Source organism: Bombus vancouverensis, chromosome 4, assembly GCF_051014615.1.
Source record: "Bombus vancouverensis nearcticus chromosome 4, iyBomVanc1_principal, whole genome shotgun sequence".
NCBI classification, from domain to species: Eukaryota; Metazoa; Arthropoda; class Insecta; order Hymenoptera; family Apidae; genus Bombus; species Bombus vancouverensis.
The window spans coordinates 13,161,273-13,185,245 of NC_134914.1; the positions used below are offsets into that span (position 1 = coordinate 13,161,273).

General features: G+C 33.9%; 5 protein-coding genes across 15 annotated transcripts; 1 reads left to right on the plus strand and 4 right to left on the minus strand.

The window, feature by feature from the left end:
- Positions 1 to 210: 210 nt before the first annotated feature.
- On the minus strand, positions 211 to 4,855 carry LOC117156667 (uncharacterized). Of its 2 annotated transcripts, none has more exons than XM_033333913.2 (14): positions 4,696 to 4,855; positions 4,216 to 4,440; positions 3,888 to 4,140; positions 3,668 to 3,806; positions 3,424 to 3,593; positions 2,983 to 3,354; positions 2,749 to 2,902; positions 2,609 to 2,672; positions 2,283 to 2,529; positions 2,100 to 2,195; positions 1,984 to 2,024; positions 1,846 to 1,918; positions 1,451 to 1,762; positions 211 to 1,380 (listed from the first exon to the last, which is right to left on the minus strand). In XM_033333913.2, the coding sequence occupies exons 2-14, from the start codon at positions 4,429 to 4,431 to the stop codon at positions 818 to 820; spliced, it is 2,700 nt and encodes an 899-aa protein (XP_033189804.1). In that variant the 5' UTR covers positions 4,432 to 4,440; positions 4,696 to 4,855; the 3' UTR covers positions 211 to 817. The 2 variants fall into 2 exon arrangements, with proteins under 2 accessions (XP_033189804.1, XP_033189805.1); XM_033333914.2 differs by having other exon boundaries at positions 4,652 to 4,841.
- A 280-nt stretch (positions 4,856 to 5,135) lies between these two features.
- cib (thymosin beta cib) lies at positions 5,136 to 15,353 on the minus strand. Of its 4 annotated transcripts, none has more exons than XM_076618270.1 (7): positions 7,792 to 7,936; positions 7,535 to 7,682; positions 7,107 to 7,259; positions 6,817 to 6,930; positions 6,104 to 6,217; positions 5,877 to 5,990; positions 5,136 to 5,795 (listed from the first exon to the last, which is right to left on the minus strand). In XM_076618270.1, exons 3-7 carry the CDS (start codon positions 7,234 to 7,236, stop codon positions 5,767 to 5,769), a joined length of 501 nt encoding a protein of 166 aa, XP_076474385.1. In that variant the 5' UTR covers positions 7,237 to 7,259; positions 7,535 to 7,682; positions 7,792 to 7,936; the 3' UTR covers positions 5,136 to 5,766. The 4 variants fall into 4 exon arrangements, with proteins under 4 accessions (XP_076474385.1, XP_033189823.1, XP_033189820.1 ...); XM_033333932.2 differs by having other exon boundaries at positions 7,527 to 7,682; positions 7,792 to 7,935; XM_033333929.2 differs by lacking the exons at positions 7,535 to 7,682; positions 7,792 to 7,936 and adding an exon at positions 15,194 to 15,353.
- On the plus strand, positions 8,412 to 14,296 carry LOC117156676 (uncharacterized). 5 transcript variants are annotated; one of them, XR_013058275.1, is made up of 7 exons: positions 8,412 to 8,806; positions 8,954 to 9,246; positions 9,371 to 9,513; positions 10,314 to 12,025; positions 12,160 to 13,116; positions 13,179 to 13,689; positions 13,853 to 14,296. XR_013058275.1 is itself a non-coding variant. In XM_076618275.1 (7 exons), exons 1-3 carry the CDS (start codon positions 8,766 to 8,768, stop codon positions 10,466 to 10,468), a joined length of 339 nt encoding a protein of 112 aa, XP_076474390.1. In that variant the 5' UTR covers positions 8,412 to 8,765; the 3' UTR covers positions 10,469 to 12,025; positions 12,160 to 13,116; positions 13,179 to 13,287; positions 13,372 to 13,689; positions 13,853 to 14,296. The 5 variants fall into 5 exon arrangements, 4 of the variants coding, with proteins under 4 accessions (XP_076474390.1, XP_076474389.1, XP_076474387.1 ...); XM_076618275.1 differs by lacking the exon at positions 8,954 to 9,246 and having other exon boundaries at positions 13,179 to 13,287; positions 13,372 to 13,689; XM_076618274.1 differs by lacking the exon at positions 8,954 to 9,246 and having other exon boundaries at positions 13,179 to 13,287; positions 13,396 to 13,689.
- An 890-nt stretch (positions 15,354 to 16,243) lies between the features above and the next one.
- Positions 16,244 to 19,892, minus strand: Prp6 (pre-mRNA processing factor 6). The gene is made up of 9 exons (XM_033333911.2): positions 19,660 to 19,892; positions 19,509 to 19,568; positions 19,305 to 19,431; positions 18,676 to 19,226; positions 17,819 to 18,599; positions 17,540 to 17,755; positions 17,120 to 17,461; positions 16,700 to 17,043; positions 16,244 to 16,612 (listed from the first exon to the last, which is right to left on the minus strand). Exons 1-9 carry the CDS (start codon positions 19,752 to 19,754, stop codon positions 16,333 to 16,335), a joined length of 2,796 nt encoding a protein of 931 aa, XP_033189802.1. The 5' UTR covers positions 19,755 to 19,892; the 3' UTR covers positions 16,244 to 16,332.
- A 607-nt stretch (positions 19,893 to 20,499) lies between these two features.
- Positions 20,500 to 23,939, minus strand: LOC117156669 (NF-X1-type zinc finger protein NFXL1). 3 transcript variants are annotated; one of them, XM_076618246.1, is made up of 5 exons: positions 23,804 to 23,939; positions 23,041 to 23,352; positions 22,845 to 22,957; positions 21,082 to 22,762; positions 20,500 to 20,980 (listed from the first exon to the last, which is right to left on the minus strand). In XM_076618246.1, exons 2-5 carry the CDS (start codon positions 23,302 to 23,304, stop codon positions 20,552 to 20,554), a joined length of 2,487 nt encoding a protein of 828 aa, XP_076474361.1. In that variant the 5' UTR covers positions 23,305 to 23,352; positions 23,804 to 23,939; the 3' UTR covers positions 20,500 to 20,551. The 3 variants fall into 3 exon arrangements, with proteins under 3 accessions (XP_076474361.1, XP_076474362.1, XP_033189807.2); XM_076618247.1 differs by having other exon boundaries at positions 23,766 to 23,893; XM_033333916.2 differs by having other exon boundaries at positions 23,756 to 23,891.
- Between the last annotated feature and the right edge of the window lie 34 nt (positions 23,940 to 23,973).

Sequence of the window (23,973 nt, forward strand, 5' to 3'; positions counted from 1 at the left end):
ATTAAATCAATTACAAATATTTATTATATTTCTTCTACGTTAAATATAAAATTGAGTATTCGAAGTGAAACAAAAGCACTTCTAGGGACATTTGTTCGTTACGTATGATTAGTTGGCAGCAACGCAGGAGGACGAAATTTAATTCAAATTTAATAACGATCGAATAACAATTAGAATTTTATTTCACGGAAATGGAAAGATAAATATTCATTTTTTATTGTATTGCTTTTTATTAGGGAAAATATTGTTTTAACAAATGAAGTATAGAAGTATGAACGGCCAAATATATTAATGAACTAGAACGTCACCTGCATAAAATTTCAGAAACTGTTATTTGAGCGGCTTATGTACCGTAACAAGGCTATACCAAATGAAGAATATAATGAATGTTATTATACAGGTATTGCAACTACCAATATCGAAGATAAATAATTTATACTATCATTCTTTAATGATATAATCTATCACGAAAGCTACATCGAAATTAAACTTGTACTGTAATTTGTAATACTATATACGTACTATATTTCTTAATAGTTCGTAAAACTCTTTTTATAATGTATCTTTATGTACCTAAACGTGTTAATGATATTGATCATACAGTTAACAATGACTTATTAAGATTATGCAGTTATGTCTTATCTTCGCGTTTAATCCTAGCTTAATTTAGAACTACATAAAACTATAAGTTATATAGAAATAATAAGAACTTTTTTACATATATACCTTCACAGAATCTGACGAATCGTTTCATATGCAAGAACACTGGTTAACGAAAACCTAGTTGTATGATATATGTAGTAACTGCAAAATACTTTTAAGAAGGAACGTTTTGATTAGCATTTTGTACTACTCCGGTGCAAGTTGTTTCCGCTGGTACAGATAAAACTGGTGCATACTGCATATAATGCGGTTGACCAGCAACAGCATACCAGTGTTCAGGTATATTTTGTGGAGGTATATTATATGGGGTTGGCGGAGGGCATAAGTACGGCGGGCATAGGCCAGAATAAGCTTGTGCGTAATCTATTCCAGGACACAGATGCGGCGAGAACGGCTGCACATTGTTGTTGTCATGTATATCAGAATGTGATAAGCACGGGATTGGTATAAAACTTGGATTAAGGGAATAGTAAGGATTTGCGAATGCTTCCGCTTCATTACCATAATACGGCAGTCCGGAATACATGCCTTGTTGCATGTAAGACGCTTGATAAGTATTCATTGCATTTGCAGGAGTGTGTAGCTGCTGATGTATTGATTGTGAAGGTTGAACATTCATACTATCTTCTTTTGCATCTCTATCCAATTTGGAAAGTTTAGAGTTTGATCCGTTGCTTGAATACTGATTAGAAAAATGCGAAGCAGATCGATGTCGATCTATATAAAAGACAAGTATTTATTAAAATTGTGCATACGGATATAATTATTCAAACTGTCTATTACTTACTCTCTGAATTTTTCTTATATCGTGGACCTAATCCATTTCTATTTAAACGAGAAGATTCCTTATTTGCATATTCTAATTTATTATCGCGAGACGAATACGATGTTTCTTTCCCATCATTTCCTCTTTGAACTTCAGTCTTCTGAATCTGTGTATTTTTGATATCATTTACGTATCTATTTTCGTTTTCTTGGTACAGTGATTGAGTGCCAATTTCTTTCTGATCATTGTTAGGCTCTTTCTTTTGTTGCGTAAGTGTACAATCTTGGATCATATTCGTGATATTTGTAATTTCTTCTTCATTCGGAGATGCACCTTTTCAATTGACAAATGAATAAATATAAGGTTAATATAATAAGTAAGATTAATATAATATAAAAAATATAGAGATAACATACCTTGATACCACTGTCCAAAATCAGGCGACTGTACATTTGTTAAATAATTCCAATTAGCACCACCACGAAAATACTACAAAATAGTTTGAAATAAATAAATATATAGCTGCGAATTAGTTTGTAACAATTGATCCTTACCTCTAATCCTAAATTATAAAAAAATCTCAATGTGAATGGATCTACAGGAATGCAAAAAAGGTTATTTATGAAATTCATTATCAAGTTATGTATATAAAAGTAATTTGCACAATTACCTGATAGCGGCAAATCACTACCATTTACATCAATACTTTTTTGTACAGAACAATTAATAGAACGTAGCATATGATCTATTTGAGCATTAGAATCTCCTGAAATATTAAAAAAAAACATAAACAATTCACGACATAGAAATAACAATGATAATTTAAGTAAGTTTTGTAAGTTTAATTACATACCAGCATATGGTGTGTAATACATATCTTTCTGCATCTTTTGTTTAGAATACGAGTTAAAACTGACATTATTATCATTATTCGTTGCACTATCAGATTTTGAATTTCTTATACAATTATTTTCGGAGTTTTTATGCGAGAATGAATCTTTTTCTTTACGTTCTTTATTATTTTCTTGCCTTCCGATATCTATTGTAGAAGACTGAGTGTTATCCAGAACCATTTTTGTAGGAAACATTTCAACAGAATTCTATAAAAGAAAATATTTTGCTATAATAATTTACACGCATTTGGATTTTACAATAATTAAACAATTTTTTATAGCTTACATCAATTGAGTAATTAGCACACTTATCCATTGAATAATTCTCATATTCTTGATGATCCACTTTTCTACAATAAAATAGAGACTTGTAATACAGAAGAAAAAGATAGATTTATTAAATAATTATCATGATAAGATACTTACAATGATCCTTCCTTCCACTGAAAATTATTCTCATTAATATCACTGACAATATTATCATTATTTTCATTTTTATCAATATTATTTGATAAAATGTTCATATTAGAGTCTTTAGTTTTACGCGATGATGCACTGCATGCTTTTCTCCATTTTTGATCTATTACAATACAGAATAAATATTTACAAAAAATATAAAAATTTGTTTCTAATACGTTTAATTCATTTCTAAGTACTAACTTGAATCTAAGAGTAGATTCTTTTTGCAAACTGGTAGCCAATTGGCCTGTTTATTTTTCTTTAGGGGTAATGGTTTAAGAGCTGAATATGGCACAATCCTTTTTTCTCCTAACTCTTCAATAAAGACTAATACAGGTCCCTGACTTTTACCCATTTCTTGAATATGTCCATAGTAAAATATGGGATCACTGCTTTTCTTTTGCAATATTTTTGTATCATTATCATTAACATCCTTTCCAAGAGAAGACACATAAATGCTATTATTATTGGTTTTGTCAAAATCTTCCTCATTAAAGTCCACTTGTACCAAACATTTGCCACCAATTTGGAGTTCATGACTATTGTGCCTAGTCCATCCTGCATTTTTCACTTCTAAAATACGATTTATTTTCTTCTTTTAATGAAATTATGATATTTTTAGTACAAATCAATTTTTGTTACCTCTTCTAATTTCATGCCATATATCAAAGTCAGTATTACGATAGATATTGGGATCAAGAGCTTTAGCAATTCTATAAGGAAAAGGTGGTATATTTTTTATTATGGCCCGTGCATCATCAACCTCATCAGTTCCATTGTCAATTTTATTATATATTTCTGCAGCTAATTGGCTAAACATAAATAAATTGAATCTACAATAACATTTTGAACCATGTATTAATGACATAATTATTATTTGACTTACTCTCGGATCTCTAGATTGCCTTTAAGGAAAAACTTATCATGTCTAAATGTAGCTGTTCTATCATGTAACATTTTATGAACAGTACCCTCTATATTGGCCATTTGAAAAACATCTTTATATAACACTTGATAGACAATAGCTACAAATAATTTATAAAATGTTTATAATTTATATTTATATTATAAATAAAAAAATATTAAAAATCTAATAGAACACATACATTGACAAAAAGCAGCGTTTGCAACAAAGTCCTTTGTATAAATACTTTCATACTGTTTTTGTGGTGTATGGCATAAATATATTATATCCTTAAAACCATTATTTGTAACATTATGATTCGCTTGCTTTTGACTACTAAATATAATGAATTCTCTTTTATAAAGTAATGACATAGCTTGGATTTCAGTCATGCCACCCCATTCCGTAAAACATATCATTTGTTCTAAATAATCTTCAAATGGAATCGATATACCCTACAAAAGAATACGTATTAACTAAAATGTTTATATAGATATTAATTAAGAATTAACCAAATACAGCATATCCACCTCCGAAAATAAATGTTTTGTTTTTCTCATGAACTCCACACATTCTTTTCTTACTCTTATATGATAGTGTTGTGTCAAGTAAACTTGTTCGCTAACTGCTCTGAACAAGCAAGTTGGATCTCTAGGTGCATGTTTCCTGAAATATCCTTCATTTTGTAACCATTCATCAATAGGTTCTTGCGTACGTTTCAATGGTTTTCTAGGAGATATTTCCATCTTATATCACTAAAAGAAATAATGAAACTATTTTTCTTTTTTATTAAAAATACGAATTACGCGTATTTTCGTTAAACATAACAAAGTAATAATCGTAAGTAGCCGTCTAAATATTGCGAAATTCTAAAGATTTTTTTTTTTATCAACTCATGATAATAACTTCCATTATTGGGAAAGTACGAAAAGATGTTTTTGTCTATCGTTAATCATGAATACTTACTGTGGAAATAAAAGACAAAAAGTTAGTTGTAAACAGAATTGTACCTGTTTGAAGAGAAATAATTAATAGGTCGAGGAATTTCTTCGATTCGAGATTATCGAGCCACACAAAAATTTTTTAAATCGTACAACGTAACTGTTACTTTGCAATTATCGTCGTAGCATGGCTAACAAAGGACTAGCAACAGGTTCTCTTCATTAGCTTCCTATTAAGATAGATTTCTCTAAGACTATTGGACGAAAAGATCTTTTCAACCAATCATAATCTTTCATTTGGCACTTTTGGTTGTGTTTATATTTCCAAAGGACCTTTAGTGAACACATTTCCTTTGTTTGTATTTTCGCGCGACGGTTCGAAAGGAGTATTTTCCAAGATACATTATATAAATAATAATTCTTATACATTACTCTTTTATATATAAATTTAATTAATACTAAACTCGATAAAAAAAACTTCAAAAGAGGTTCAAATATTACAAAACACCTTCTTACAAATTACTTTTTTATTCGTCATAATTTTCATCGGAATGACAATGCGATGTGTACGAAATATTAAAAAAGTACAATAGCCCCTTATATAAAATATGATTTTTACAGAAATATAAGATCAACCGCTGTACCATTGCGATATTCTGTAACGCATGCAATGCTACCAATTTTGTTGCTATCGAAAATAACGTTTTGCCTGCGTGCAGCTTTCTTAGTATAAAAAGTACATCCTTTGGCGAGTTAGTATTAAAGACGGATGTCGATGCAAGCCCAAAGTTATTTAAGGCTGGTAACTTTAGGAATCAGATCAATGGCTTGTGGAGTTTTATCGCATATTTTTTTCTTTTTTCTTGTCTTTTAAATTAAATTTGGACCTGAACCTTCATCGTCGTTCCGTTGTTAATAGTTTTGTGTAAAAATCGACTTGTGCGTCTCGCCGAAAGGGACGCTCATGGCGGTAGGATAAGTATAATCATAAGATTACATTAACACAGTGTTTCGCATTCTCCTTTTTTCTTGTCGACAATGTATGAATAATTGTTATAAAATGTCACGATATAGAAAATGGAAGAAATGACGAGTCGCTGCTTCCTTTCTTTTCCGTTCTTTTCATTTTAAAAGCTTCCTTTAAGCAGCTATCTTTTCTGCGTCGATTGCTAAAACAAAAAGAAACATCATCTTGATAAGAAAAATATTGTCTTTTATTAATAATATATTTACTTCGAATTCTAGCTCACCTTCTTTGGTAGGCAAGGGATTTTTCTCAAGCGTTTCCGCGTGTTTCAATTTTGCGGGATTGAAATTCTCAATGTCAGAGATCAGCTCTTGCTTTTCTTTCTCCTGCTGAATCACTGCACAGAAAAATTTGATTTGTTAACGTTTTCCTTGGATCAAATTAATAATTTCTCTCAAAAATTATGAAAGGTAAACAAAATATATGAAAGTCATGAAATACAATACTGACCATCCATATCAGGTAGGAAAATCTTTTCTTGAGTTTCGGTGTGCTTCAGACTGCTTGGGTCGAATGTCTCGATGCCTGACATAAGCGTTTGTTGAGTCTTCTCCGCAGCTACATCTGTAAGGCGTAAATCGAGATTAAAGAATGGAATATGAAATATGTAAGAGAAAACTATGAAAACGGTGAAGGTAAGGTCACCGTGGAAACCAGTGAAATTACACCAACTATATATTTATGTAACAATTTCACTGTGTCGCTATACCATGAAATTATTTTAAAACCATTGTAGTTGCCCAATTTTATCAGAATTATGAATAAATATAAATTTTTTACAGAGAACTTATTTATTAATGCAAAGAAAGTATATATACTATTTTTAAATAGTTTCCTCTAGCAAGGAACATTAAAGCCTTATTGTTATTGGGATATTTCAAAAAAATGTTTATCGCGATAGTGGACGTAACATCATGTTGTTATCGTGGACGCAGTACAGAGTACAAGACTACCGACAACTGACAACCTAATTGGACATGCAAAACAATTCCTTTTAAGCGGCTGAAAGCGAAAGTGAATAAGCTTGGTTTGGTCACGTATATTTTGGTCACCTCGAAGCACCAAAAGCAACAGCATACCCTCCTTTTGATCCCGTCCAAAGTAGAAGCAGGGAATCTGAGAATCAAGTATTCCCCTAAAAATCAGATAAGTTTCTATGATACCTTTGGCATTGGGTAATATGATCTTCTCTTTCGTATCGGCATGTTTCAATTGATCTGGTTTAAACGTCTCCACATCGTGGATTAATTCAGAATGTTGTCGTTCTTGTCGCACGTCTACATATTACAGTATTACATGCATTATAATCGATAATTTTCAGAAACAAAATTATTAATATTAGAGCTCTATATGTCTATAAAGTTACAGGATATTGAATCGTAAGAATTACATTCAAATAATTCTGTAATACAATGATTTTTGGAGAGAGAAGTAACAAATATTTGCGTTGTACCTTCAGCGGAAGGTAGAACGTTTTTTTCAGCGGTCGCGGCTTTCTTCATACAGCCATGATTGAAACCTTCTAACTCGCTTTTCAAGTCTAAGGCTACTTTTGGCAGGTCTTTCAACGACGGATTCGACATGATGATGTGTTGTACTCTTCAATCTGAAACAAGCAAACATTTCTTTATGTTAACAAAAATATTTCATAACATCAATTGTGTATCATTGATTAAATAAGATATAATAACTGTGTATTATAATTACATATATTTTAATTACAAAAATAATTTGTATAATATAACCTCGATAGATTACTTGTTAATATCCAAAAACGTCACAAATAAATTTATAACTATTTAAGAAATTATAAGATTTTATAACACAAATTTTCCGTCCCTAATCTAAAAGTAACAATCTCTTTTATTTGTACTTTGCTACCCGCAAGAGTTTCCTTTGAATATCGATGTCCAGAAGAATTTCCAATTATAAAACTGACATCAACAACCAGAACTACAATCTGAAATGACCTGTCGGGTTTTGTCCGTGAACACGATATGTTTTTGTTTACCGTCCAGTTGAACAAAAGCTGCCCAGAAAACGAACAAGTTATATTCATTACAAAACAGAATCCAATTATTCTTGAACTCTAACGAAATTTCAAGATATTTTATATAATATACACAATATATACGTACAAGTTTCCTATGGTAAGTATTCAAATATTAAGGTTGCTCGAAAAATTCGTAGCAAAAGTTAAGAAAGATTTAACTAGAGTTAGAGTTTTTGCCATCTACATACATGTAAGTTGCCGAATCTTTTCTTAAAAAATTGTTTATTTTCTTCATACTGACAGAATGCAGCTTTTTATATATTTATGGGAAATTTAAAAGTGCAAAAATTATATTGGAAAAATTTGAATTCAGTCTGAAAAAATATATAGAAGTTATAAGATATTCAATATAAAGTTATATTTAGTAAAAAATTAATGTAGTTTACTAAATAAAATATGTCAAATATAAAATGTATTTATTACCTTATTTATTATCTTAAACATGTACTGTGTATTAATAATTGAAAATAATCTCATTGAATACTGAGACTTACTAATGTTGCTGACGATTACTTGTTTTTACTTTTGTGATCCCTGTAAAATATATACTTGTCTTAAGTATTTGGAACTGTTGTATACATTTCCAAAATCATTTATGGTTTTATCAATATAATCATGATAGTTGGATGCCATTTCGACATTAAAAAAATTTTTAAATGTTTCGTATAACACACGTAATATGTTCATAAAAAGTGTAAGAATACTTTCGTGACATATGTAAACGATATACAACTGTATATCGCTCCGAATCGCGATACTTGCTGCAACTTTTAGCCCATTTTCTTTATTTTCGGTTGAACAATGATTGAGCGTCGGATATATCGGAAACAAGAAGAAGCGAGAATCTGCAAGTGTCAGCGAACGAGTCGGTTCATTGTCATCGTGTTACCGAGAATCGAACGAAGCCTGTGTACACAAACGTGATACGCGCATTCGAGTGTGCGCGTCTATCGACCAAACATATCGATATCGAATGCTCCTCGCGACGCTTTCAATGCATATTGGCAGAAACGTCGGAATTTAAACGTTGAAAATTCTTTCATATAATGCATATAATGCATGGAAAATTTCAAATTGGATTTGATTTACTCTATACTACAGTACGTTACGTTTACTCTGCCACCTCACAACCTACCATTTTTCTACCATTCTTTGTTATTTCTTTTCAAACGTATAAATTTGAAATTTTAACATTTTTGCATTATTATATATTATTATTATATATTATACGTTATTTCATTTTTTAGATTCATAAATATTAAATATAAAAGATCAAGAAGACACAGAAGGATTATAAAGCAAAAGATTTGATTCACTCTACACATTAGGTTACACTGCACTTACTCTACTACTACATAATCTGCAATTTTTCTACCATTTTTTGTAGTTTCTTTCCAAACGTACAATTTGATATTTTACTATTTTTGCGTCACTGTATATTATTACAAAACTGCGCAGTTTTATGCAATTATGGAAAATTTGAAGATACAAAAATGCATATAATACATATTATATGTAAAGATATGTGAAAATATTCAAAGTAGAGTACCTATTTTATTAATTATATTTATAAAAGTATGAATTTTTATAAACATAATTAAGTCTAATTATTTTTATTGTGCATTATACATGGTTAGTATATTATACATTACTCTATTTTCTAGATTTGTACATATTAAATATGAAGAATTGAGAAAATGCAGAAGGATTGTAAAGCAAGAGATTTTTCAATTGATGGAAGATGTAGACAGATGCAAGTACTATAAATTCCGGACGAATAACGGCACCGTTTCTAGTGAATGCAAAGGTAGGCAAGTATTCCTTGTCTAGTATTTTACAGTCTCCTCTTGTTCGTGTTTCTTTTTTCCTTTTTATAAGTGAAAATAACGGATTGGCCATAATTATGTTGGAACATAATCGGACACGTAACATCTTAAAATGCAACGTGTTACGTTAATTGCAATTAGTGGACTCGTTTAATCGTATCTAGTCGGACTTGGTTTGTGTAAAAATGTTATTAGAGAAACGCAAGCAAGATACGATATCTCTCATTAATAAAATCTGTCTGGAGATTCTTTGTTGTCTAAATTTCGTATTACACGCCAGTAACTAATGCGTTACGAAGCGGAAGCTAAAGCTTGCTACTTCCGGTTCGCGTTTCTTTCCATTTCCTTTCTGGTCACATATCCTCCTCTGTGAATTCTTACTGAAACGTCGGCATTTTTATGAACCAGGATTCTCATTCACTCAGTTTAATCTCACAAATTATATTTGCTTTAATCAAACAAATTTATAAATTTACGAATTTATAAAATCCTTCTACTATACTACACTATATTTATGTATTTTACCAAATTTTAAGAATTAAAAAAATTCATAAACAACAAATAAATTCATAATAAAAGTACTTCGTCATAAACTGTTTTGCAAAGCATTTGTATGTACTGCGTATATATATTCATGAAACGTAAATAATAAAATGGTTTTAATGTATGTCGAAATATAATTAATAATCCATGCACGTTCCGTCGTAAGGAACTTGACAGAAAGACTCGTCATATGTTCATACATCGAATCCGGCACTCACGGTTCTTTTACATTTTACAGTTGTTGGAGCAGTGATGCACAATCGACAATGCTTCGCATTCACGGTACCTAAGCGATCTCAAAATCTTAAAAATCGTATGATAATTTCCGTGTACAAGATTTGTCCTATTCACGATGTGCAATATTATAGCAATATGAAGTATATTCGCAAATGAATACAGTTTTGCACGTTTGACCGGCAGGAGTGTACAATTAAAAAAGCTTGTGCACCACTGAAGCTAGAATGACTCATATTCGTCGGACTCTCCCTACCATTTCTTTTTGTGTTTTCGCTTCCACTTCGTTTTTTCCTTATTTACGTCGCTTATATTCGTTACTTTTAGGCATTTCAACGATTGTTTTGAACAGAAGAAAATATCACTAGCCAAGAAGATTGTACATTGTACTTTTACATCGAAACTTGTACTTCAGAAGAAACTTGTACATTTCATGAAGCGGACTCACTGGTTCAAAGTCGCAAAACCTTTATCAGTACTTGAAACTGTTATGACTATGACACAATGCTTCTTAGAATTCCATTATCGTTTAAGAGAAATCAACATTATTTATATTTCAAAGAGCAAGTCGCGTTAAATGTGTTACATAAAAGTTCTGAACCTACGATATTTTTTACAAGCATATTTTTAAAAAATCAGGAAACAAATTTCACTCTCTGGCAAAATCTAACATCGAAGTACTTTCTAATGAAGAACAGTATTCAATCTATCTTGAGAAGCTATTTCTTTCAAAATTTCTTATGATTATATTTGTTCTAAAATCAGTTAAATATAGACTAATCCTGCAACAGGCAATAAGAAATATACACAAGTGCGATAAGACAAAAAGAACAGAATAGAAGAAATTACAGATTCAAGAAGGATGAGAAGGTACAGATATAGCGTACATCAGTGGCTCCAAGAGAACGTTTCAAGGGATACGTTCCAACGGTGGGTCAGCATCGACAAGGCTGTGTATAGGTCCTTATATGGTAGCCAGCCGTATGGCTGTATATAGAGAGAGCTCGAAAGAGGCTGAATACGCAACTGTGAAACACATTCGTGTCCTTTACGTATCCGCTTGTTGAATATTTCTTCTCTCCCTATCGTCGGTACACGTGTAGGAGTCTTGCATCGAGTGCACGCATACGAAAGCACCCACTGGTCTGCGTTATGCGTAACGGTAACAAAAGAAGAGGAGATTGCTTTAGTTGTACGGTTAGCACGTTTGAGTATGTCCAATACATACGAATTAATCTTCTCAAGGCTAGTTTCATTTTTCAAAATTGTATATAACTTTATGAAAAAGAAACAAGCCTTTATACATAATAAAGAATCTCATAGTAATGCCAAAATTAATGTAGTCTTATTCAAATGCTTGATATCGTACGATTTCGCGGCATGTTACAAAGTTAAGTCGGTCGATTTCACAAAAGTCAAGAAAGCAACGGTAGTCCTCGATGATTCTAAAAGATGTATCTCATTGGATTATCATGATACAACGAGGGGGAAGAGGAGGGCTAAAAACAGCTTCAGTACGCCAGTGTCCGAAGAGAAATCACGATAAATCCTACTTGATCTCGCGAGGAGAAAAGAGGTCTGCAAGTTAATAAGGAAACTAGGTTGCTCGCACCGACGCGCTAGCCGGTTTGCAGGACGCGTCGGTGTACGCTACGCTTCGACGAGCCATGCTCATCGCGAGATTGAACATATCATATGTGACTCACGTTCAACTGGGTATCTTGAAATCTCTGTACTATAATTACCATAAAGAACGTTTAGTATTTTGTCATAAACAACAGTAATTATTCGAATTTTGACGTCATTCATACATATCTTGTACATTGAACATTTATAATATATATTTTTAGCTGAAGAAGATATGAACAGCTGCAAAGGGATCGCGCGCATTATTCATAACTTCTACGTAAGTCTGGTGAACGGACCGGCGTGTGTCTGGAACCGATCGACTGTAAACGCATCCGGTGGAATCGATAAGATCAGTTAATCGTCCAAAGGTTTCTGGGCAGACATTGTCGTGGGTTCGTGGTAAAGAGAGATCTTACGGCTGACGGCTAACGAGTTCGCGCGGCCTGCCAATTAACTTGGGTAATCGCGTTTAATGGAGGACCCTCAGTGGCGTATGCAGCGGTTCGTTTCTGAGCGGACTCGTGTGGCGTTTGGCTATTGCATTGACCAGTTAATGGTGCTGGTGGACTGCGCACACGCTTGGCCACCTACGTATACCGTCAAATACCCACGTAAAAGCGTGCAGCATGGCTAGAAAATGCGTTTGCTTGCGATGATTCCGTGTTGCGCTCGCGCTCCGAGCAAACGCGATACAAACGCCCTCTTTTTCTCTCTTTCTTCTTCTCTTCCTCTCTCTCTTTCGTGCAACCGTGACGGCTAACGAACCCTGGACGCGCGCGTATCGTATCGAGCGGTGGCGCGTACGTTCAGGGACGTATTACGTGTTACCAAGCGGCTTGTCCTGCTCGCAGACTTGAAAATACACTTCTTTTTGTCCTTATCGTATAAAATGAATTTTTCAGGCTCCAAAAGTATCATAAAAATTTCTATTGAAGAGCCCTAATTTAATTTTGTTAATCTCGTTAACCTCATTAACCTTATCAATATTAAGGTATAGATTTCGATATATCTTCGTAATTAACAAATATTTAGCTGCGTTTGTAGTTGTAAGAAAAGCAAGAATTCACCGCGAACGATGAAAGCCACGTCATACATTAAATTATACCGCTATTTCGACGCAGTAACCGATGCGGAAGGAATCCTCTTCAGCGGTCAAGATTTCGTGAACGAGTACCAAGGTATACACCGTGAATGAATAAAGAACTCTGAAGAGAACCCTCTGACCCAATCTTGATTGCAGATTGCTTTCGTCATTACGCTTCTGCATGACAAGCGACATCCCGATTGTGATACTTGACAAATAAGGGGTGATACACTCGTGTTCAGAAGGCACTCATTTCGTCAGGAACGTACGATAAATATTCTACCATTTGTTTAATAAATTTAAAGCTCTTTAATATTTTCTTTTTATTAATCATCCCATTATATTCTAGATTCAACTGTAGATTGTGTTCTAGGTTCTAGTCCAGAATCGACCTTGAGTATGCTCGAAAAAGTCTTAGGATATTTCTCTTCCGGAACGTGAATGAAATAGCGGTGCGCGCGCGCCCCTTTGGGGCTGTCGTGTAAATATATACGTGTCGGTTTTATACATGTAGGGTTGCATCGGGGGAGCGGTCGACTGGTGGCAGACGGTTTCATCGATTGGCAATGCGGGGGTCGAAGAGTGGGGTATCTGAACTCTTCACAGCTATCTATGCGTACTACATAACGTATCGACGACCTCGACTTTCATGGTCAATGGTAAAAAGGTGATTTTTTAATACATCGCGTGGGATTTACCTCGATCCTCGTTCTTTTTCCATTAACACGCAAGCATTTGTAGATAACAGAAGTATATATCAGAATTATTAAAAGGCATAGATGTAAAATACGTGCTATTAGAATAGATTATAAAAATGTATTTATTTTCAGATAAACGACTGAATCTTATTTAAAGAAATCTTCTAGTGGAAGTATGGATTTGTCATCAGATATTTATCTAGTTTGGACGCACTAAATTGCAAATACATAGATACAAGTTATCATACTCGTTATGTTCAAGAGTAAACCGATGTGTTATACGTATGAGACATCGCAAATAAAAATTGTGTCTGCTATACAAATCGATAAACAGAATTTCTAGAGTGTTTTACTTATTCGAAATATCTGCTCGTTTGCCTTGAAACGAGCCAACTTGTCCGAGACATGATAAGATGCAAATACCGCTGGATTCTCCCTTATGAAGATACCACGCATGAATATGTGTAGATTTAATTAGAGAAAAATGCAATTTGTATTGCATGTACTGCAATGTAATGAGTCCACCAAGGCAACTATTTATTAAAAAGAATATTTGTTTCATTATTGTTTTACTTGAAATAATTACTTAATTACTATTATTTGTTTCCAAATATTTTCAAGGGAAAAGTTAACTTTTCCAGAAATCTAGCTCCTGACGAAAGGCAGTAAATACTTGCGATTACAAGGATAAAAGCGTGCTTGCCAGTCGGCAACCAGAAGCGCATTTGTGTGCCTGATGCGCGGCGGAGTGCATCTGTCAAAACCACGCCCTTGTCCCATCCTATCATCCTAACGGACTCACAAGAGCCCAGCGATAAGTACTTACTTACTTAATGGCCAATGCTTCCAAAATTCGTATGACTCATTTATTTCAAGCTTAATTATTATTTCAAATGTTTACCGGCATATACAAAAATATATTTCTACGGATTATAAAGTGTGTAAAACACGAAGGGTGGTAATAATATTTCTTATTTTAGATATTCAAATATCGCAAAAGTATAATAGTAATTTATACAAGACGCTATGATAAAATATTTTAAACGCCTGCTATATAAAAGAAAAAAAAATAAAAAATTTTATTGTTTCGTATCGACGATTCAGATTCGTAGGTGTACAGAACGCGTATGGAGATTTGACCACACCCCTCCATTTTCGATCGGCGAATAATGAAGACGATCGATATCCTCAAAAGTATATTATCCTTATGGCGATTTCCAAGTTCAGGCGCAGGAAGAATGATTCGAGTGACTAATCGATACCGATCGTCTTCGACCAGTTTTCGTCTTCTTAAAAAACATGCAAATATACACACACGATACACGATACCGCCTTTCTTCGAACGGCAACGAAGAAAGCCGGTTCGCTTTGATACGTCAACGAAAATATCACCGTATGCTTTTTTATACACTTGAAAGCGCATGCAATTTAGATGATCGTAGATAGAATGCATCGGCGGCAAAGAGCACTGACCTGTCAGTTGTCACTTAGAGAGATAGGCAAGCGCAACACCGTCCAGCCAAACGTTCAAGGGCAGGATGGAGGCAGTACACTGACTGACCGGCTAGTGATTCCACGGCACGTAACACCAGGTAACACCGGCGAACCACTCTTCCACTCTTCCTTCTGCCGATCCTACGCTCGCACCGTTCAACCCCACCACAAATTCAGACCCCGAACGTTGGCCAATCACGCACCATCGTTTCACTCCCGCTCACTACCAAATTCCTCCTTCCATCCATCGAACACTTCCTCCAATGGTCTCCTTGACCGTCATCGGGAGGGTAGCTGACTCACCCTTCGCGACAAGTATGATTTTGCATTCGATGCACGAAAAAGTTTCATGTTTTTTAAGCGTAAACTCGCTTTCAATACTTTTATTTCGTTATTAGATTATGTTCTTTTTCTTCATTTAGCAATCATTTATACGACGGATATTATTCCTGGATAAATTGGAATAGCAGTCGCAAGCAAAAGTACCGAAGAAATGCACCATTGCTATTTTTGGCACAATGGAAAGGGAGCAGGACCGAAGGACGTTCTAGGGGTTGACGAGAGCTGGAATGACTCATCTTATAGTTATTCCCAGCTGCGCGTCATATGGCAGTCCCGTTGGGTGTTTCTAGCACTTCGAAATAGCCCGGTACATTCGGAAAAATTGACTTATTTAAAGGAAGAGCAATACCGTCCATTACGGCGCTTTTTAATAAATGTTTCGTCTTCTAGTTGGATCAAATAAGTATTAATTATAAAAATGTATTGAAGGAAAAGAAGTATTCCTATAAACTGAAAAATATCATATAAATTTTATTATCTTTTATGAATTGAATTTCTTAATTGATAATTCGAAACTGTTTTAACTATAGAGTAAAATAAGCCATAGACGATATGCAGAATAGTAGTATGCATTACTAGGTCACACTAAGCATAATAAAATACATATGTACTTTAAAAACATTCAAAACGAAAACGATTTTGAATCTTTTGGCTATTTAAATTAAATTAAAAGTACATATATATATATAAATTTTAAAGGATTTTATTCTATTGTTATAATTAATAGTTAATTTTTAAAAAATAGATATATACAGTATTCTAAATTACTTAATTAATTATATTGGAATCGGTAAATCTTTTGCAACTAATACTAAAATTTGATCAGTATTCAAACACCAGTTCGCTATATTCTTTGATACTTTGCACCAATTTTCACCATGATGGGGTTCTGCAGCAATACATCTTTTCTTTACATCTTCTTGTTGCTCTTCTGTACCGTTTAGAAGCTCAAATTTGTAGAAATATGCCCACGCGTCTCCTAAATCTGGATCTATCTTCACTGTTCTATTGAACCAGTCACGACACTTCGAAATTTTATGTTCACACCAAAATAATCTATGAAATAATTATTAGAATGATAAAAGATTATTCGAATAATCCATGTGTCATTATATAAAAATGTCGTAATAAACAGTCACTCACTTAGATACTGCAAGAAGCACGTGTGGATCATGCTCGCACTTTTTCAAAGCATCAACGCTTTTAGTTTTCCTCTGTGGTCGAGGTTCCATAAAAATTGCCTCTGCCCAAAGTAAACCAGACGTTGGACATTCTTGAAGTGCTTTTGCCATAAGCGTATTTGCCATATCTCTAACACCACCAGTTTTTAATTCATTTCTGATAGCTTCTAACCAAAGCTCTGGGTTCTTCGGATTTTTTAAGCGAGCCTTCTCCAGAACTGACCGAGCTTTAGTAACTTGACCCTTTCTGTGCTCTAATTGTGCTAATAAACGCCATAGTGGAATAGAAGTGGGACATTTTTTTATCTATAAAATAAATAAAACTAAAAGATTACTTCCTAACTAAAAATGAATTAATAAAAAGAAAGAAGAGAATGCTTACAGCTTGATTGTATGTTTCCAAAGCTTTGTCCAAGTTTCCTTGCTGTTCTTCGATCTGCCCTTTCATTAGCCATAGTTTCGGGAAATCATCGAATGCTTCTAGAGCTTCTTTCAGAAGCAGTAAGGCTGCGTCGAGATTATTCAAAGCCCATTCTAATTTTGCACTTTTCATCATAACTCTAGGAGTTGGTGCAGACGCTCTTGCTTTCGCGAGCAACCGTCTAGCTCTTTCGTATTCAGAATTTTCTGATTCTAGCTTCACGGCTGCTAACCAAATCTCCTCCGAATTTGGATTTGCTTGAAACGCAAGTGATAAAATACCTCTTGCTGCTGGAACATCACCCTTAAAATAGAATATAACATTATTCATAGATTATAAAAGCACTTTCGTGAAATTTCATTTTTCATGAATTTTACTTACAGCCAACCACTTCGATTTTGCGCCCATAAGCCAAAGTACTTCACTCTTTGGACAGTGAGCAACTGCTCTTTGAAGCAAAGATTCTAAAGACTCTCGCGTTCCATAAGTTTTCTCAAAGTAAGCTGCACGTAACCAAATAGACTTCTTACTAGGGAATGTTGATAACGCATAAGCGTAGACTGCTCTAGCACATTCTAGTGCCCCTTGTTGAGCGCACTAAAACAATAAATGCAATAAGTAATTGCTCATATGACTATAAATACAAATATAAAATATTACGGTTTCTGCGTCTTCCATCCAAGTATGTTTCCTGTCTTCTTCTTCCACTCCGAAACCAATAATTGCTTTAACAATAACTTGACATGTATGTACTGCTCCAGCTTTTTCAGCCTCCATAGCTTCTTTAAACCAGTGTTCTCTATTAATTTCCACTCCGTTCGCGCTCAAAGAAGATATTGCACGATCGATAATTTTCTCTACCATATGTTTATTCCCGTTCGCTTCTTCCAATTTTGCGGCTGTTGTCCAGATTTGTCTATCTGTTGGAATATTTTCTCTTGCTTTGTTAAGAACTTTCCTAGCGTTATCATAAGTTTCCAATCGAGCAAGAGCAAGCCATAGATCTACACTGGTTGGACAGCACTCGACTGCTCGACTGAGCAAAATTCGTGCGTCTTCTGGTTCTTCTAATTCCACTGCAGCTTTCCATAATCTCACTGAATTTGGAATATGCTCTAATGCTTTGCGATATACTCTTCTTTTCGCTTTTGTTTCTGTTTCTAAATCCGCCGCTTTTATCCAAATTCTAACAGACGTTGGTATGTGCCGTACAGATTGTGCAATTACAGCTTTAGCTGTATCTGGTGGCTGCAGCCTAGCTGCTTCTAACCATAAGTCTTCCGACGTAGGGTTCACTTCACAGCCTTTCATTATTAAATTCCGTGCAGCTTGCACTTTCCCGGTAACTTCCTCTAAACGAGCAGAAGCGATCCATGCTGGTGGATGATTAGGATTTGTCTCCCTTACAGATTTTAGTAACAACCTAGCTTTCTTGATATCACTGAAATTAAGAATAAATATTAACTTCTTTGAATTATAATTACCATTAAAATACATTTGATGTTTCTTTAACTCACTTGATATCACCACCATATGTTGGTATCATACTTTGCAAATCTGTGAGATAACCCTTTGGATCAACAACAGTTTGCCCTTCTACAGAATCAGAAACCTGATTCAACTTGACATTCATTAAAGTATTTCTAGCCTGTCCAATTTTTCTTAAATCTAAGTCTCCTGTTGGTGTTAACATTCCGGGTGTTGCTACACCAGGCATCATTGATGCCAAACCACTTGATGGATCTATACTGGTAGATGTTTCTCCTCCTAAATTTCGTGCAAGGACGGAATCCGGTAATGGTGTAAATTTTTCCGCCCGTGGGTTTCGTTGCTTTCGATTTCTAGCATCACCGACTTCTGGAACATTTTTCCATTCTTCTTCGGCTACATTTACTAATTCCCTTTTCAAGTCAGAAAACTGTTGTTGTATTTTAGGACGTTCTTGACGATACCTTTCTAACTCTTCTCTAAGCCTTTTTTCTCTGTATTCTTTACGCTTTTCATCCATTCGTTTGTCAATTGCCTCATAAATAGCATCAGCTTCTTCATCGTCTTTATCATATGGATCCTGCAAGATACTTAATCATTTAATAAATTGAATCATATAATTATAAATATTTAATAAAGTGTTCTTTCATTGTCCTACTTTACTAAACAAAGATCCTCCATATCCAGAAAATTCATCATAATTAGAATCATTCAAATCTTCTTCATCTTCTTCTTCTTCTTCTTTTTTCTTTGTTCTTTTTGTTGGTGGAGCATGTCTATCATCCCTACAAACAAGATATGAAACATTGATACGAAATACTTCAATTAAAGGGGAAAAGCTGGAATATAATACAGTACTCACGAAACATCGTTAGCATCACGAGCTGGACCGATATCAGATCTAGTTGTAAATCCAGTAGCTCTAAAAAACAAGGTGTTAAAGCCATATATTAATATTTTATTTCATTAAAAGGGGTTAGGTTAGCTAAATAACATTGCTTCTTATATATTACCCTCTCCCAACACCAGCAACATATCCTAAAGGTGCCGGAACACCCAAAAAATGTTTTTTGTTCCTCGTTGATAACGAAACCGATGGACCTGCCATTCTAACTTTTTGTCGATCCACTTATGTAAACACAAACAAAATTCTTTTGTACATCTAACCTCTAAATGATACAAACGTCTGCTTCAAAAGCTTGAAAGGTAACTTCTTAATGCTAGATGGCACTTTGAAGAAATTAACATTTAATAGGGGTAAATTTATCATTAGTCCATAAAAAATAAACTGTAGATAAATAATTTTTAATAATTTGATTACTTTATGTTACAGTAGTAAAGTTGATTTACGCCAAAACACTACATAGTAAAATAAAAATATTAAAGTTCTCTCACAATTTTGCCAACCATTAGACATATAACAGAAATTTACAAAATGTACATAATCAAAAATTCTTTGGGCCTTGTAATTCTACAAGTTACAAGAAAGATTTAATAGACTGAAATATTTTACATTAGTCGATAAATTATTGAAAGTTTCGGCATTAATTTATTAACCGTTTGAGTTCCAAGCAGCGTGATCGCACTGTTTCGATTTTGTGTCGAAAAGTCCCAGTATATTTAAACGCTACGGACGACTGACGGTATTTTGTATTTCATCGTTACCTTCCTAATAATTTTTATTGAACAAAACTTGAAATATTTATAAACTAATAGTACGCATATATAATAATATAGATATATTTCATAAAGTAACAAATTGCTATTGCGTTGTTTGTTGATTTTTCGACTCAGTTTTTTCAATGACCCCTGGAACTCAAACGATTAAACTAGAATTAAAAATATAATCTAGGTTTATAATTACAAATCATTGCAAACATACAGTTTAATATGTACATAATTTCGTTACAATTGTTGAGCAGTCATGTAAAATATTACTATACCTATTGTACATATTAAAATGCCCAAAATCCAATATTTTCTATAATTATTACATGTCTCATTTTGTAATTGTTTTTTATCGAATTTATCTTTTCCTTTGCGACGGGGTTTAAATTTTCGTTCAAATTTCTCTATTTCTTGTTGATTACGTATTTCTTCAGCTTGCCGCTTTTGTTCTAATAAAGCAGCTTCGGCTTGGCGTTTTTCGTCTATTAGTTTGGCACAAATATCATCGCATTTTATACAAATTTCCTCTTTCTGCACCACAGAACAGATAAAATCTTTCTTAATACGTCTGCACACGCAAAACAGCTTCACCTTCTTGTTGCATTCCTTTTCATTCTTGCATGGACCAGGATGACAATCATTTATACACCGATGTCCACAAGGATACTGAAATGAAACATAATTAGCACATTTAACATTATAGTACATTTACTATTTATATATATATAGACTGATTATTAATCTATGGTAATACATAATTTAATTACATTTTTGGGGCATTGATTCCCGCATTTGAGCAATTCATTACGTCTTTCAGCTTTAGCCGATGTTAATTCAGAACATCTATGATATAAAGTGCTTATACCACAATGGCATGAAATTTTAACTAATTGTTTGCAAGGGTTACATGGTGCAGGATGACAAGGTTCTGAGCATAAATGTGTGCATCCTTGTGGTCGTGGAAGTAAACATGGTTTTTCACATTCCATACACGGGGTACCATTCTTATTTTCTTCAGATGATGGTATTTTATGACAAATCAATTCGCATGTATGATTCGTGCATAATAACGTTTTCCCGCACAATCTTCCGCAAGACGTAGGTCTAGCCATGTGACAAGGCCATGGACGCGTTTCATGTCCTCCTAAACATGTAACTTGTACAGAAACTTCACATGGTGGACATGGTAATGTTTTTAGCTGATAAGTTTCCTTTTGTATGTCCCATGGTCCTGCTGGTTGCGTCTTTATGTCATTTTTGCTCACCTTTAGCCACACTTTCGTGTGGCAAACAGCTACACAGAAATGACCACATCGTTTATATATCATGCCACAAATCTTTTTGCAAGGTGGACAGTGACCTTGATGGCATTTGTGGGTTTCTCGTTTGGGATGATGGCAAATTGGAGGTATTTTACATGGCTTATTGCAAGATGGTGGCTTGATCTTTTTTACCGTACCACATGGTACTGTTATCTTATTATATCCGCATCTACATTGAATAACGTCAGTTCGTGCGCATGGATAACAAGGGCCGCTATGACAAGGAGCAGCACATTTGTGTTTGCGGCAGTTTAAAGCATTATCACATACTTTTTCGCACACGTTATACGTGTTTTTAATCAAGCAGTCGCAGCATTTCTTATTACACAAATGTCTTCCGCACAACCGCATTTGCGTGCACTTTTTATTGCAATGGAATTCTTTGCCACATGCAATTTCTTTCTGATAGCTGCCACATCTACACGATTTTGTGACTACCTCTAAACACTGCCCGCAACGATCTGTATGACATCTCATATTACAATAATGCGAACCGCAATTTAATAATTTTCCACATGTATCTCCACATGTGGGTAGCTCTTCTTGTTTGCAAGAAATGGCATAACGTTTTTTCCCACACGGACAGGTTCTATTCTTCTCCAATGGACAGGGTCCACAGTCGCCAATTAAATGACATTTACTTTGACATATGTGAACATTACAAGAAAGAGGTCTGCCACAAAGTTTATTACAAGTCCATAGACCTTCAGAGCATTGCTTTAATTCTTTGTTACTCTTACAGTGGCATTCTAGTAATAATATTTCTGGACAAGGAGGACATTCCCCTGAGTGACACACTTCTTTGCAAGTGTGTGAACATAACTTATACTCTTTGTTACATTCAGTACCACAACTCCATTCTTTGGCATTGCATCGTCGTTGTTGAGGCATCTGTTTGCCACAGTAGCATTTAATAGATACCGTCTTTGCACAAGGAGGACATGGTCCAGGATGGCAAAGCAAAACACATTTGTGACCACATTCTGGTTGCAGCAGTTTGTCGCATGTTTCTCCACAGGAATGTGGAATATTCCATGGACTATATAGGGGATCTATGGTTTTTTTACAAAAGCATTTATAGTTACGAGGAATGTCATCTTGATTATATTCCATACGACATTTTGGACTAGAATAATATTCATATATAATATTTAAATGAATGTATTATCAATATACATATCTGCAGAACATTTTAAATTATTTCTTACCATGCCCATAATGATGTGATACCTTTCTCGCGTTTAACATTCAAACTATCCTGTATCCAATGCAAAATGCAAGACAGATGTAGGAAAGCAAAACACTTGTTACAATTCCAAATCTAGAACATTAACATATATTGTAATGCAAAATGTATAACAAAGTTTATATACCATAAATTTATATAGTTTTAAAAAAACATACTGGATCTGCTCTTTTTACAGTTGAAATACATATTAAACAAACAGCATTGCCAGATTGAAAAATATTAATTAAATACGATAAAATTTTTTCTGCATCTGCCTCTTTGCCTTGGTAGGCAGATATTACTTTTCCAACTATATTTTGTATATCCTCTTCATTTCTATCATCTTCATCCTCACTGGAAGATTCTAGATAAGCATTTGCTTCTAAATGTTTATTAATCGCTATTTTATTTTCTGCTTGAGCTTGTCTAAATTTCTGCATCTTTATTTAGAATTTTATCTTACTCATGAAATATGTAATAACTTTGTCCTGTAATGATGAAACATAAAACTGTATACAGAGATATAATCAATGATGTTAATAATATTACAAAAATGAAAAAAGAACATATTTTTCATATACAGGGTCATTGGTAACTGGTGGTACAAGCGGAAAGGGGGTGATTCTACGCGAAAAAAGAAGTCAAAAATATAGAATAAAAAAATTTTTTTTTTTTTAATTTGTTTAAAAATCTACAGTGAGATCCGTTATAACGAGACGTGATAAGTGCACGCGTACCGGGCGAAAATTCAAAGTCGATTTTCTCGAAAACAAAGCCTCGAACGAAAAATTTTTATTCTATATTTTCGACTTCTTTTTTCGCGTAGAATCACCCCCTTTCTGCTTGTACCACCAGTTACCAATGACCCTGTATAAAATAATTTGTATTTACCTACGCTTACATTTAAGTGAAGAAATATTTAACATGTAAATAGCTTACTGTAGCATATCAATCCCGCGTGAATGATATATTTGAGGAAACAAATAAAGTATTTTCTTTGAAATGAATTACATTCGAGTTATTCAAAATATCTGCCATATTCTTGCCACGCACTTCTTTATTACACAGTTAAAATATACAAACAACTCGACAATACATTTATCGGTTAT

What these genes read in the sequence shown, in the direction of transcription:
- LOC117156667 (XM_033333913.2), bottom strand. Translation starts at nt 4,431, where the DNA reads ATGGAAATATCTCCTAGAAAACCATTGAAACGTACGCAAGAACCTATT. An exon ending in ATGGCATGAAATTAGAAGAG is followed by an intron (nt 3,355 to 3,423) that starts GTAACAAAAATT and finishes ATCGTATTTTAG; the next exon opens with AAGTGAAAAATGCAGGATGG. An exon ending in CAGTGGAAGGAAGGATCATT is followed by an intron (nt 2,673 to 2,748) that starts GTAAGTATCTTA and finishes ATTTTATTGTAG; the next exon opens with AAAAGTGGATCATCAAGAAT.
- cib (XM_033333929.2), bottom strand. Translation starts at nt 7,236, where the DNA reads ATGTCGAATCCGTCGTTGAAAGACCTGCCAAAAGTAGCCTTAGACTTG. An exon ending in CATATTACCCAATGCCAAAG is followed by an intron (nt 6,218 to 6,816) that starts GTATCATAGAAA and finishes TACGCCTTACAG; the next exon opens with ATGTAGCTGCGGAGAAGACT. An exon ending in TTTCCTACCTGATATGGATG is followed by an intron (nt 5,991 to 6,103) that starts GTCAGTATTGTA and finishes TTTTCTGTGCAG; the next exon opens with TGATTCAGCAGGAGAAAGAA.
- LOC117156676 (XM_076618272.1), top strand. Translation starts at nt 8,766, where the DNA reads ATGGAAAATTTCAAATTGGATTTGATTTACTCTATACTACA. An exon ending in TTGATTTACTCTATACTACA is followed by an intron (nt 8,807 to 9,370) that starts GTACGTTACGTT and finishes TCTATTTTCTAG; the next exon opens with ATTTGTACATATTAAATATG. An exon ending in CGTTTCTAGTGAATGCAAAG is followed by an intron (nt 9,514 to 10,313) that starts GTAGGCAAGTAT and finishes TACATTTTACAG; the next exon opens with TTGTTGGAGCAGTGATGCAC.
- Prp6 (XM_033333911.2), bottom strand. Translation starts at nt 19,754, where the DNA reads ATGGCAGGTCCATCGGTTTCGTTATCAACGAGGAACAAAAAACATTTT. An exon ending in GTTGCTGGTGTTGGGAGAGG is followed by an intron (nt 19,569 to 19,659) that starts GTAATATATAAG and finishes CTTGTTTTTTAG; the next exon opens with AGCTACTGGATTTACAACTA. An exon ending in CAAAATCGAAGTGGTTGGCT is followed by an intron (nt 17,462 to 17,539) that starts GTAAGTAAAATT and finishes TTCTATTTTAAG; the next exon opens with GGTGATGTTCCAGCAGCAAG.
- LOC117156669 (XM_076618246.1), bottom strand. Translation starts at nt 23,304, where the DNA reads ATGCAGAAATTTAGACAAGCTCAAGCAGAAAATAAAATAGCGATTAAT. An exon ending in CTGTAAAAAGAGCAGATCCA is followed by an intron (nt 22,958 to 23,040) that starts GTATGTTTTTTT and finishes TTAATGTTCTAG; the next exon opens with ATTTGGAATTGTAACAAGTG. An exon ending in GGAATCAATGCCCCAAAAAT is followed by an intron (nt 20,981 to 21,081) that starts GTAATTAAATTA and finishes GTTTCATTTCAG; the next exon opens with TATCCTTGTGGACATCGGTG.